We start from the raw sequence: 11,666 nt of genomic DNA, 5'->3' as shown, positions 1-11,666 counted from the left end.
GGGGTGGGCGTGGCTCAGTGCGCAGGTGGGGCTGAATGCGTGAGGGGGCGGGGTTTAGAGTAAGGGGGCGGGGTTTGTGACCATGTTTGGTGTTGTGGGCGGGGTTTCTGCCCAGGGGGCGTGGCCTGCCCGGCAGCACGTGGGCGCTATAAAGGCGCTGCCCGAAGCCCCCCGCGCAGCCGAGGCTCAGCCCTGCGCCCCTCCCTGTGTCCCGCCGGCTGCTCCTGTGTCCCCCGCCGCCTCCGTGGTCCCCGGGCTGTCCCCTCCCACTCTCCCTCAGCCCCTGGTGCCACCTGAGCCCCCTGCGACTCGCCATGCCCCCCAGCCTGCGCCTGCCCGCCCGTGCCGCCCTGCTGTCGCACTCCCTGCCCGAGCCGGGGGTCCCCCGGGGTCCCCCAATCCCCCCTGCTGCCTCTCCACCGCCCCCCGCTCCACACCCCCGGGGTCCCCCGGAACCCTCGCGGCTCCGGGGCTTGGCCGAGATGCCCGGGCCGAGCTCCACCGCCTTCATCTTCGAGCTGCTCTGCCGAGGAGGCGTGCGGAGGCTGCATGAGATGCAGGTAAGTGGGGTTGGGGACATCGGGAACGCCGGGGTCTCTGAGCTGGGGCTTGGAGGAGGCGGGGGGACCCCATTCCCACTGCTGTGGAGCCTGGGTGGGGATCCTGGTCCCGCTGTCCTGGGGTATGGAGGAGATCTGGGGACCCTGGTGTCACAATCCTGGCTTGGAGGGGACAGAGCGTACCTCAGTGCCACCACCCCGAGTCTCGGAGGGGACAGAAGGGACCGCGGTCCTCCCACCTGGGGGTGCGGAGGGGAGGGGGAGGGACGCTGATCTCCATTCCCGGGGCTGGGTGAGGTTGGGAGACCCCGATCTGGTCCCCAGGATTTGTGGGGGATGGCACTGGGACCCCGATCGGCTCCCCGGGGCTGGGCAGATGCAAGAGCAGCCCGGGCGCGGTCGGTGCTGGGACCTGGCGGGGGAGGTGGCAGCGGGGATGGGGTCACCCCACAGTGGGGCACAGAGGGACAGGGACAGTGCCATCCCAAGGTGGACAGTGGTGCCCAAAACCTGGTCACCCCCGGGGGGGCACAGCAGGTGTGGGACCGCGGGGACACCAGGACCTCCCCCTGTGCTGCTGTTTCTCCTGTCCCACCCCACACCCCCTGCGGCAGAGGATCTCCGCCCCGGCCACCCGTCCACCCCACCGTGTGACCCTGGTGTCCCCAGCCGCAGGCTGGTGCCTGGTGCGGGTCAGGGTGACCCCCGGTGACCCCATTTCCCCCTGACCCTCCCCGTTCAGGACAGCGCGGAAGGCTCTGTGGGCTGCTGTAGTCCCCTGTATTTTCCCCCAGGACGACAGCCCGGTCCCGGTGCGGGATGTTCCCCCATCCCCCTTCCCTCCCGTACCTCCCGGTTCATGCCCGGTCGCGGTTCGGGCAGCGTGACCTCCCCCGTGTCCCCGCCAGGTTCACGGCCGCTCCCGGTTCGGGCCGCTCTGGAAGGCTCGGTTCGGTCCGGTGCTCACGGTGCATGTCGCCGACCCCGCGCTGGTGGCTCAGGTGCTGCGACAGGAGGGTCCCCAACCCAGCCGATCCCTGAGCTGCCCCTGGAAGGAGCACCGGAGCCTCCGGGGGATCCCGGGGGGGCTCCTCACGCTGTGAGTGCACGGAGGGGTCGCTAATTGGGTGGGGGGCTGCGGGAGGGCTGAGCTGTGAATGGTGGGGCTGGGGGCTGCTCAGGGGGGCTGCGAGTTGCCCCCTCGTGGGGGTTTGGGGGCGTCTGTGGGCTGGGGTTGGGGTTTGGAGGCTTGGCATGGGGGGCTGGGGGCTGCATGTGGGATTTGGGGAGGGGGTCACAGGCGGGGGGGTCGCACAGGGGTCCCCCGTGGGCTGGGGGGTGTCTGTGCCCCCAGGGCCTCTGCTCCCCCCCCGCACCCATTCCGGGAAGAATCCGTGGGGTGCGGGGGGGCCCGGGGTGACTCAGGCGTGATTCAGCCCCTCTACCCCTCCTCCTGCCCCCCCGCCCCCCACACCCCCACGCAGGATGTGAGTAACTGCCCGGGGGGAGCCCAGCCCCGGCGTGGGCAGGGGGAGGGACCCCAACCCCCCGGGCAGCCCCCTGTCCCCACCTTGGGGACCCGCTGGCTCCCACAGGTGTCCCTGGTCACACCTGGGTGGGCAATGTGTCCCCCGTGTCCCACCTGTGTCCTGCCTGTGTTCCCCATGTCCCCATCCCCCATGTCCCCTGTGTCCCCACAACCCCCATGTCCCCATTCCCCATTCAAGTCCCCTGTAACCCCCGTGTCCCTTGTCCCTCACCCTGTGTGTCCCTGACCCCCATCAGTGTCCTCCTCCCTCACCCCTGTCTCCATTCCTCATCCCCCACCTGTAGCCCCATGTCCCCCCATGTCCTTGTCCCTCCCCGTGTCCCTATTTCTGTGTGTCCCCTGTCACCTGTGTTCCTGTCTCCCACCCGTGTCCCTGCATGCTCTCTGTCCCTGCCATGTCCCTGTCCTTCACCTGTGTCCCCTGTCCCCCTATCCCCCATGCCCTCACCACCCCCCTGTCCCTGTCGCCCCCCGTGTCCCCTGTGTCCTCCTGGTTCCCCATGTCACCTGTGTTCTGCATCCTCCATGTCCCAATCCCCATCCATATCCCCTGTGTTCCCGTGTCCCCTCCATGCCCGGTGTCACCTGTGTCCCCAACCCCCACCCATGTCCTCTGTCCTCTACCCATACCTGTCCCTCTGTCCTCCGTGTCCCCCATGTCCCCCACACATGTCCCCGTGTCCTCCCCATGCCCCTTGTCCCCCATACCCCTCCTGCCCTCTACACCCCGTGACAGTGTCCCTGTCCCCAGGGAGGGTGACGCGTGGCGGGGACCTCGGCGGGTGCTGGCTCGGGGACTGCTGCGCCCTGGGGCGGCCGAAGCCTTCGCAGGACCCGTGGCCACCGTGGTGGCCGAGCTGGTGGCACGGCTGCAGCGGCTGCGGCGGCGACACCCGCGGGGGATTGTCCCCGACATCGGCACCGAGTTCAACCGCTTCGGCCTCGAGGGTGAGAGGGACCCCAAAAGGGGATGGGACACCCCAAAGTGTGACCCCACAGGGACCCCCCTGTGTCCCCCCATAGGGCACCCCAGGTCTCCTTCCACCCCCAGGGCTCTCTGTGTCCCCCGAGTCTCCAGGGCACCCTCTGTCCCCCAGTGTCCCCATGTCCCAGGGTCCCTCCCATGCTCCCAGTGTCCCCATGTCCCCCCATCCCCTGTGTCTCCACGTCCCCAGTGTGTCCCCATGTCCCAACTGTCCCCTCTGCCCCACAGCCATCTCCTGGGTGCTGTTCTCCTCCCGCCTGGGCTGCCTGGGGGACACCGGGGAAGCCACCGCGGCCACCGAGGGTGTGATCCAGTGCGTGGGGGCGGTGCTGGCCCTGACGCTGGTGACAATGGCACTGCCCCGTCCCCTCCTGCGCCTCGTTCCTGCGCCCTGGGATGCCTTCTGCCGTGCCTGGGACCAGCTCTTTGCCTTCGGTGAGGGGACACGGGGACAGGAGGGACATGTGGGGACATCCCATGGCTGTGCCTGGGACCAGCTCTCTGCAGGGACAGGGGGGACATGGGGGACAGGGGGGACAGGGGGGACAGGGGTCATAGGGGACACCATGAGAACATCCTGTGGGGACATGGGGCCATTCCACAGAGACACCAGGACATCATGTGGGGACACAGGGACATCCCACAGGGATATGGGGATGTCCCATGGCCGTAGTGACACTCCTGCCCACCTCTGATTGAGGGGACATGTGGCACATGGGGACATGGGGACACCGGGAATCATCACAGGGACATGTGCACATCCAAGGGACACAGAGACATCCCGTGGGGTCACAGGGATGTCCCATGATCATGGTGACAGTCCTATGCCATCGTCCTCTGCAGCCCAGGGACACTTTGATGGTATGTGGCTGCGGTGACACTGACAGGGTGTTGTCCCCGGTAAAGGGACTCAATGACAATACGCAGCCACGGTGGCACTGATGGGGTGTTGTTGTCCCCAGCCAAGGGACACGTGGACCGGCGTGTGGCCGCGGTGGCTGCGCGGGGGCTGCCAGCCGAGGGGGACACGTGTGTCACCGACCTGCTGGCCCGGGAGCACATCCCTCTGAGCAGCATCTATGGCAACGTCACCGAGCTGCTGCTGGCCGGGGTGGACACGGTGAGGGGGGTGACACTGGGGCGTCCCTGTTGTCACTGTGGGTGCCACTGATGTCACCGTGTCCCCTGTGTCCCCAGGTGGCCAGCACGCTGTCCTGGAGCCTGTATGAGCTGGCACGGAACCCTGGGGCTCAGGCAGCCCTGCACCGCGAGCTGGTGGCTGCCACTGCCACCAACAGTGTCACCAACAGTGTCACCGACAGTGACAGTGCCACTGCTGCTGCCACTGCCGCCGCACTGGGACGGCTGCCACTGCTGCGTGCTGTGGTGAAGGAGACGCTCAGGTGACAGGGACATGGGACACAGGGATAATAATGGGACATGGGAAGGGGGACAAGGGACATGGGGAAGGGGGACAGGGATTGGGATATGGGGATGGAGACAGGAACAGAGAAACAGGGATACAGGGATGGGGACAAAAAATGGGGACACAGACAGGGACATGGGGATGGGGACATGAGGAGGGTGAGGGACACAGGGATGGGAATGGGAACAGGGATGTGGATAAAGATAAGGATGGAGATTGATGGGGACAGGGACAGGATGGGGACAGGAAAGGGACAGGAATCGATCATGAGTGGGATGGGGCTGCTGATGGGACAGATAAGGATGGGGACAGAGATGTGATGAGTTTGGGGACAAAATGGGGACAGGAATCGGACAGGGATGGGGACAAAGAGGAAGATGGGAATGAGGATGAGGATGAGGAAGAGGATGGGGTAAGGGTGAAGATCAGGACAGGGAAGGGATGAAGACAAGGACGGGGATGAGGATGACAAGGAAGTGACATCCCGGTGTCCCCGCAGGCTGTACCCTGTCATCCCTGCCAACGCCCGCGTTGTCCTCGACCGTGACATCCGTGTCGGTGACTACCTGGTGCCCCGCCAGGTGAGCAGGGGGACACCCCACACCCCAGCCATCCTGGTGTCCCCGAGATGTCCCCAGGCTGTCCCTGCTGACCCCCGTGTCCCCGCAGACCCTTGTCACCCTCTGTCACTACGCCACATCCCGCGACAGCCGCTTCTTCCCGGCGCCCGACGCCTTCTGCCCGGAGCGCTGGCTGCGCCACAGGGACACCGGTGACACAGCTGGGGACTCTGGGGACACCTCTGGGCACCCCTCCGGCCCTGGACACCCGTTCGCCTCTCTGCCCTTCGGCCTCGGCCCGCGCAGCTGCGTCGGGCGCCGCTTGGCCGAGCTGCAGCTGCACATGGCGCTGGCGCAGGTGGGTGTCCCCACGTCCCCGTGTCCCCGCCGTGTCCCCGCCGTGTCCCCAGCGTGTCACTCACCTGTCCCTGCTCCCCCAGATCCTGCTGCGGTTTGAGGTGCGGCCAGAGCCCAGGGGAGGCCACGTGCGCCCCATGACGCGGACCCTGCTGGCCCCTGCCACCCCCATCGGCCTGCGCTTCCTCGAGCGGTGACACCGCGGGCGTCGTGGACACTGGGGACATCGAGGACTTTGGAGGCATGGGGACACCAGGGACACCGGGGACAGAGGGGAGACCTTGACCTCGGTGGTGACTTCACCACCACCACCAGTGATATTGACCCCAGTGGTGGCCTTGACAACACAGTGTCCCCAATGTCATCATGTCCCTGAGCCTGGTGGTGGCCCTGATCCTGTGGTGACTCCAACACTGTGGTGACCCCAAGCCCAGCAGTGTCCTTGACCCTGCAGTGGCCTTGACCCCACAGTGACACTGCCCTTGGCAGTAGCCCCAGCCCCATGGTGGGCTTGACCCAAGCAGTGTCACAAACCCTGTGGTGGCCTTGACCCCAAGGCGTCCCCAACCCCATGGTAACCCTGGTGGTGGCCGTGACTCTTTGGTGTCCCCAACCCTGCAGTCTCCTCCCCCATCCCCTCCCCCCACCGCTGGGGGATTTGGGTTTATTTATTGGCAATAAAGTGATTTTGGTGCTGCCGGAGCTGCTGCCCCTCCCCCCCCGGTGACTCAACCCCCCCCCCGTGACCCTCCCGGTTGGGGATGGGGAGGTGACCTGCCCTGACCTGCCCAGGTGTGCCAGGGGTGCCCAGGTGTGCCCAGGTGTGCCCAGGTGTGCCCAGGGGTGACGTGCGGCACCCATGGGGGGTGGGGCAGGGGGTGACACCCCGAGGGGTGTTGGGGGTCACAGGGACACCATGAGGGGGAGAGGTTGGGGTGACCCAGAAGGATTGGGGGTGTCGGGGGAACCCCCGGGGGGTTTAACCCGGTCGGTGCCACACGGGGGGGTCAATGTCCCAGGTGGGGGAGGGGACGACGTCAGCAAGGGGACTCTGGACCCTCGTGGGGACCCTGGGGCAGCGGAGCGTGGTGACCCCCCAGCCTCAGGTGACAGAGGGACCAGGTGAGCGCGACAAGGAAGAGGGGAGGTTGGGGACATTCAGCAGCCCTGAGCTCACCTGGACACCCCCAAACCGCGGCCGGGTGTCACCTGGGGGGGCTGGTGGCACCCGCTGAGGGACCCGAGGCTGGGGGGGTGGCGAGAGTCACCTGGGCTGCACGCAGGGCGGGGTGGCCCAGGTGAGGGGGGGTCCTGCCTCGGGGACAGCCACACCAGCCCCCCGCTCCTCCCGGCTTCGAGCCCCTCCCCCTCCCGGGGGTTCCCGGGGGTCCCTCGCCCCTCCCCCCGCCCCGCCCCTCCCCCCCCGGCCCTTCCGCTCGCCCCTCCCGCCTGTTCCGGCGCCCCCGCCCCTCCCCCTGCCCCGCGCGCCGCCCGGTGAGTTCCGGGGTACCCCCGGGAACCCCCAACTTTGGCACCCCCTCCCCCAACCCCGGGGACACCCCCGCGGGCCGGGGGGGGGCAGGGGGCAGCGCCCGGGGGTCGCGGGGGGCTGGAGAGGGGGGGTCCCATTGATTGTGCGGGGTTGGGGGGTCGGGGGGGCTGGTTTGGGGTTGCTGGGGGTCGCGAGGGTGGGTGCCGAGATGGGGAGTTTGGGGTGCGGGGCTCGGGGCTCTGCGGTGCTGGCGGTGGTCTCTCCCTGTGGGGTGCTGGGGGGTTTCTCCATATGGGACACTGGGTGCTGGGGGGTTTCTCCCTGGGGAATTTGGGGTGCTGGGGGATCTCTCCCTGGGGGGTGCTGGGGGCTACTGGGGGCACACTGGGATGCCAGGCGGTGTGCGGTGTTCGGGGATCCCGTTGGTTGTGCAGGTTTGGGGGGTCTGGGGGTGCCGAGATGGGGAATTTGGGGTGCGGTGCTGGGGGGTTTGGGGTACTGGGGGGTCTCTCTGCGGTGCACTGGGTGCTGCTGGGGGACACTGCGATGCCAGCCGCTGTGGGGTGCTCGGGATGTCCCCAGGAGCATCCCGGGGTCTCACCGCCCGCTTGGAGCCCCCCAGGCCGGCGCGGTTCGCTGTGGGGTACCGGGCGGGTTCCGGGGTGTCCCTGAGGGTCTCGGCGACCCCAGGATGGCGCAGGAGGTGCAGTACGAGCCGGTGGCCGAGCTGGGCGTGGGCGCGCACGGCACGGTGTTCAAGGCGCGGGACAGGCTGAGCGGGCGCTTCGTGGCGCTGAAGAACGTGCGGGTGGCCACGGGGGGGGCCGGGCTGCCCCCCAGCACCGTCAGGGAGGTGGCTCTGCTGAGGCGCCTCGAGCACCTCGAGCACCCCAACATCGTCCGGTGAGAGCCCGAGAGGGCCTGGGGGGCTGCCCTGCCAGGACACCCCGTGGGGCAGGCGGCAGGGATGGAGGGTCTCAGAGCAGGGATGGAGATCCCAGAGCGGGGATGGGGTCCCAGGGCAGGGATGGGGTGTCAGAGCAGGAGTGGAGACCCCAGAGCAAGGAACGGGTGTCGCACAGGAGGGATGGAGATCCCAGAGTGGGGATGGGGGTCTCAAAGCAAGGATGGGAGTTTCAGGGCAGGGATGGAGGGTCCCAGAGTAGTAAGGCAGGGATGGAGATCCCAGAGCAAGGGATGGAGGTCCCAGAGCACCAATGGGGTCCCAGAGTAGGGGTGGAGATCTCAGGGCAGGGGTGGGGTCCCAGGGCAGGGTTGGGGTCCCAGGGCAGGAGCGGAGATCCCAGAGAAGGGATGAGGGTCTCAGAGCAGGGATGGAGACCCCAGAGCAATTGATGGGGTCCCACAGTAGGGTTGGGGACCCCGGGGCAGGGATGGGGTTCCAGGGCAGGGATGGAGGTTCCAGAGCAAGGATGAGGAACCCAGAGCAGGGATGGGGGTCCTAGAGCAGGGGTGGGGACCCCGGGGCAGAGATGGGAGTCCCCAGGGCAGTGATAGGGGTCCCAGGGCACAGCAATGGGGTTAGGGAGCAATGTGTGTCCCAGAGCCCCACCAGCTGTCCCGTGGGCTCTGTCCCACCCCACGCCCCCCAGCACGTCCCCTGTCCCCAGGTTGATGGATGTGTGTGCCAGCGCCCACACCCCTCACGAGGCCAAGGTGACACTGGTGTTCGAGCACGTGGAGCAGGACCTGAAAACCTTCCTGGAGAAGGTGCCACCACCAGGGCTGCCCCCCGACACCATCAAGGTGGGTGCAGGGGGTCCCCAGACCCTGGGGGGGTGTGCTGGCATGTCCTTGACCCCGTGTCCCCCTGTCCCCCCAGGACCTGATGCGGCAGTTCCTGCGCGCTCTGGACTTCCTGCACACGCAGAGCATCGTCCACCGCGACCTCAAGCCGCAGAACGTCCTGGTGACCAGCGCTGGGCAGCTCAAGGTGGCCGATTTCGGGCTGGCCCGGATCTACAGCTGCCACATGGCCCTGACCCCCGTGGTGGGTCCTGGGGGGCGTGGGGGTGTGTGCTGGGTGGGGGTCACGGTGGGATTGGGACTGGGAAATCCTCAAAGTTTGGGGTCCTGGTGGCCACGGGTTGGGGTGGCAGTGACCCCCAGGAGTTGAGGGTCTTGGGTGGCCCTAGAGCCAGGTGGCCGTGGGCCTGGGTGGCCACGGGTCCTGAGGGGTCTCAGGTGGCATCAGGTGATGGTGGCCATGAGCCCCAGGAGCTGTGGGTCACAGGGTGACACTGTGGTCACACTGCAGTGTCCTTGAGGTGCTGCTCTGGGTGGGTGCTGTGGGTCACTGTGGGTCACAGCAGGGATCTCCTGGGGGGGATTTTTATGGGGGGACAGTTGTGGGTGGGGTGCTGGCAGTGGGGTGACCCATTTGGGGACTGTTTGGGGTGGGGATCAGTGTCACAGCCCCCCTCCCCCCCTGTGCCCCCCCAGCCTGATCGGGCTGCCCCACGAGGACGAGTGGCCGCAGGACGTGGCTTTGCCCAGGGAAGCTTTCGCCCCCTGCGCCCCCCGGGAGCCTCGGGGGGAAGTCCCTGAGCTTGGGGACAGTGGGGAGCAGCTGCTGCTGGTGAGGGGGACATGGGGACATTGGTGGGGCTTTGGTGGGGGGGACAACATGGGGACACAACTGCTGTGGTGGGGGGACACTGGGGGGAACATGGGGATATGCTGTGGTGGGGAAACATGGGTAGGGGAACAGGGACACTGAGGGACCCATGGGGACAGTGGAGGGGACACCACGGCAGGACATGGGACAATCAGGGACACATGGGGGGCACAGGGATGCTGTGTTGAGCAGTGACAATCAGGGACACCGGGGGGGGACATCCCTGTCAGCCCCCTGAGCTCTGTAGCCCTTTGGGGGAGGGAGGGCGTCCCACCGTGTCCCCACCGTGTCCCTGACGCTGTCCTGTCGTGTCCCCACCATGTCCCTGACGCTGTCCTGTCGTGTCCCCTGCCCCAGGCTCTGCTGACCTTCAGTCCCCACAAGCGAATTTCGGCTCACGAGGCCTTGGGGCACCAATACCTGCAGGGGGGGGCTGAGGGGTGACCCCCCCAAAAAATCACCCCTGACCTCCCCCAGGGTAGCTGCACGGTGGAACTGTGGGGTGACACCCCCCAAAAACACCCCCTAACCTCTCCCACTGGGGGGGTGAGGGGTGCTCCCCCAAAAACCCTGAACCCCCCGGGGGCACTGGGGCTGGGTTTGGGGTTATCAGAGGGGTAGTTTTTGGGATCCCCCATTTTGCTGCCAATAAAGGGGTGTGGGCAGTGCCCCCCCCAACCTGCGTGTCCTGAGTCACTGGGGACAGATGGGGGGCACTTGGGGACACCCCAAAATGAGCCTGAGCCACGGTCAGTGTTGTGTGTTTATTGGGAGGGGACAAGTGACACCCCGTGGTGACAGCGGCAGGGGGAGGTGACACCCCTGCTCCCCCCCATTGGGTCTGGGGGGTCACTCGTCCCACTCGTGGTGTAAACAGTACAGACCAGTTTAGGGGGGTGGGATGGGGGAGCTGCTGGATTTGGGGGGGTGGTGACCCCTCAGCCCCCCCACCCCAAAGGGGGTGACTCTATGGGGGAGGGGAGCCCACCAGTTTGGGAGGGTCAGACTGGGGTGGGGGTCCTGCCCTGGGTGTCCCTCCCCACTCTGGGGGTGACCTGGGGGGGGACACACCGTGGTGGGGCTGGGGGTGTCTGAATGACCAGTACAAACCAGTTTGGGAGATGTCACCCTGTGGGGTGGGGGGACTCTGCCCCATGTCCCCTGCCGGTGTGGGGGGGCTGCAGCCCTTTCGGGGGTCACCCCGTGATGGGGGGGTGTGTCCTTGTCCCCAGTGCTTCATGCGGCCGCGGGGGGGCAGCTGGTCAGCGTTTGGGGGGCTCTGGACCCCCCCAGGTCTGTGCCCCCAGGGGTTCCCCACTATAGGAAGGCACCGGGGTTGGCTCGGGGGTCCCGCTGGTTCCGGAACCGCAGGGCGAGCCAGACCCCCAAAACCTGCAAGAAACAGGGGGTTGGGGGGCTGTGTGATCCCCCCAAAAACCCTTGAGACCCCCAGCGGCTCCCCACACCCCACAGTACCTCGGTGAAGCTGAAGAAGAGGCCGACCCCCCCCAAAATCTTGAGGGCTTGGTCCGAGTGCTGCAGCAGTTGGGGGGCGCAGGGGGGGCACGGGGGGATTCCCCCCGGGGGGAACTGGCACCTCTGGGGGGGGAAACAGGGGGGTCAGGGGGATCCCCAACACCCCCTGCCCACCCCGGGGGTCCTCAAACCCCCACACTGCCCCAGGACACACAGCAGAGCAGTGGGAGGGGTTGTGGGACCCTCCTGGGGGGTTCAGCACACCCCAAACCCCCCATTTCCCCCCGAAAAACCCAACCCTCCCCACCCAGACTCCCCAGGGGTGTCCCCAAATCCCCCAGGGGTGTCCCCAAATCCCCCATAACGCCCCAATACCAAGAGGAATCTCCAAACCCCACCAACTCCCCAGTCAGCCCCAAAACCCCATCCTGCCTCCCCCGAGGGGTCCCCAAACCCCCTCCCTCCCTCCCCCACACCCCAGACTCACAGCGGGGCAGTTTTGGGGTTCCCAGGGGGGCTCCAGGCCGGGGCGGCTCAGCGGGGAAGGGCTGGGGGTCCCGGGGGTCCCGGGGGGCTCCCCTAAGCCACAGCAGCCCAGCCGGCGCTGCAGCTCCCCCCGCGCC

General features: G+C 67.5%; 2 protein-coding genes and 2 long non-coding RNA genes across 4 annotated transcripts; 3 read left to right on the top strand and 1 right to left on the bottom strand.

The window, feature by feature from the left end:
* Window positions 1-58: 58 nt before the first annotated feature.
* LOC146420587 (25-hydroxyvitamin D-1 alpha hydroxylase, mitochondrial-like) lies at window positions 59-6,139 on the top strand. Its single transcript, XM_085048110.1, has 9 exons — window positions 59-560; window positions 1,469-1,659; window positions 2,861-3,057; window positions 3,323-3,529; window positions 4,057-4,214; window positions 4,292-4,497; window positions 5,020-5,101; window positions 5,190-5,438; window positions 5,521-6,139. Exons 1-9 carry the CDS (start codon window positions 315-317, stop codon window positions 5,632-5,634), a joined length of 1,650 nt encoding a protein of 549 aa, XP_084904236.1. The 5' UTR covers window positions 59-314; the 3' UTR covers window positions 5,635-6,139.
* A 746-nt stretch (window positions 6,140-6,885) lies between these two features.
* LOC146420586 (cyclin-dependent kinase 4-like) lies at window positions 6,886-9,124 on the top strand. The gene is made up of 5 exons (XM_085048105.1): window positions 6,886-6,931; window positions 7,552-7,832; window positions 8,561-8,696; window positions 8,773-8,940; window positions 9,086-9,124. The coding sequence occupies exons 2-5, from the start codon at window positions 7,621-7,623 to the stop codon at window positions 9,122-9,124; spliced, it is 555 nt and encodes a 184-aa protein (XP_084904231.1). The 5' UTR covers window positions 6,886-6,931; window positions 7,552-7,620.
* Window positions 9,125-9,321: 197 nt separating this feature from the next.
* LOC146420585 (uncharacterized) lies at window positions 9,322-10,249 on the top strand. Its single transcript, XR_014849103.1, has 2 exons — window positions 9,322-9,528; window positions 9,925-10,249. It is a non-coding gene; the product is annotated as an uncharacterized LOC146420585 (long non-coding RNA).
* Window positions 10,250-10,317: 68 nt separating this feature from the next.
* Window positions 10,318-11,660, bottom strand: LOC146420584 (uncharacterized). Its single transcript, XR_014849102.1, has 3 exons — window positions 11,531-11,660; window positions 11,044-11,166; window positions 10,318-10,959 (listed from the first exon to the last, which is right to left on the bottom strand). It is a non-coding gene; the product is annotated as an uncharacterized LOC146420584 (long non-coding RNA).
* Between the last annotated feature and the right edge of the window lie 6 nt (window positions 11,661-11,666).

The sequence above is a fragment of the Lichenostomus cassidix genome, unplaced genomic scaffold (assembly GCF_008360975.1).
Source record: "Lichenostomus cassidix isolate B80296 unplaced genomic scaffold, HeHo_3.0 HiC_scaffold_749, whole genome shotgun sequence".
NCBI lineage: Eukaryota > Metazoa > Chordata > Aves > Passeriformes > Meliphagidae > Lichenostomus > Lichenostomus cassidix.
This window is presented reverse-complemented; position numbering and strand designations above follow the sequence as displayed.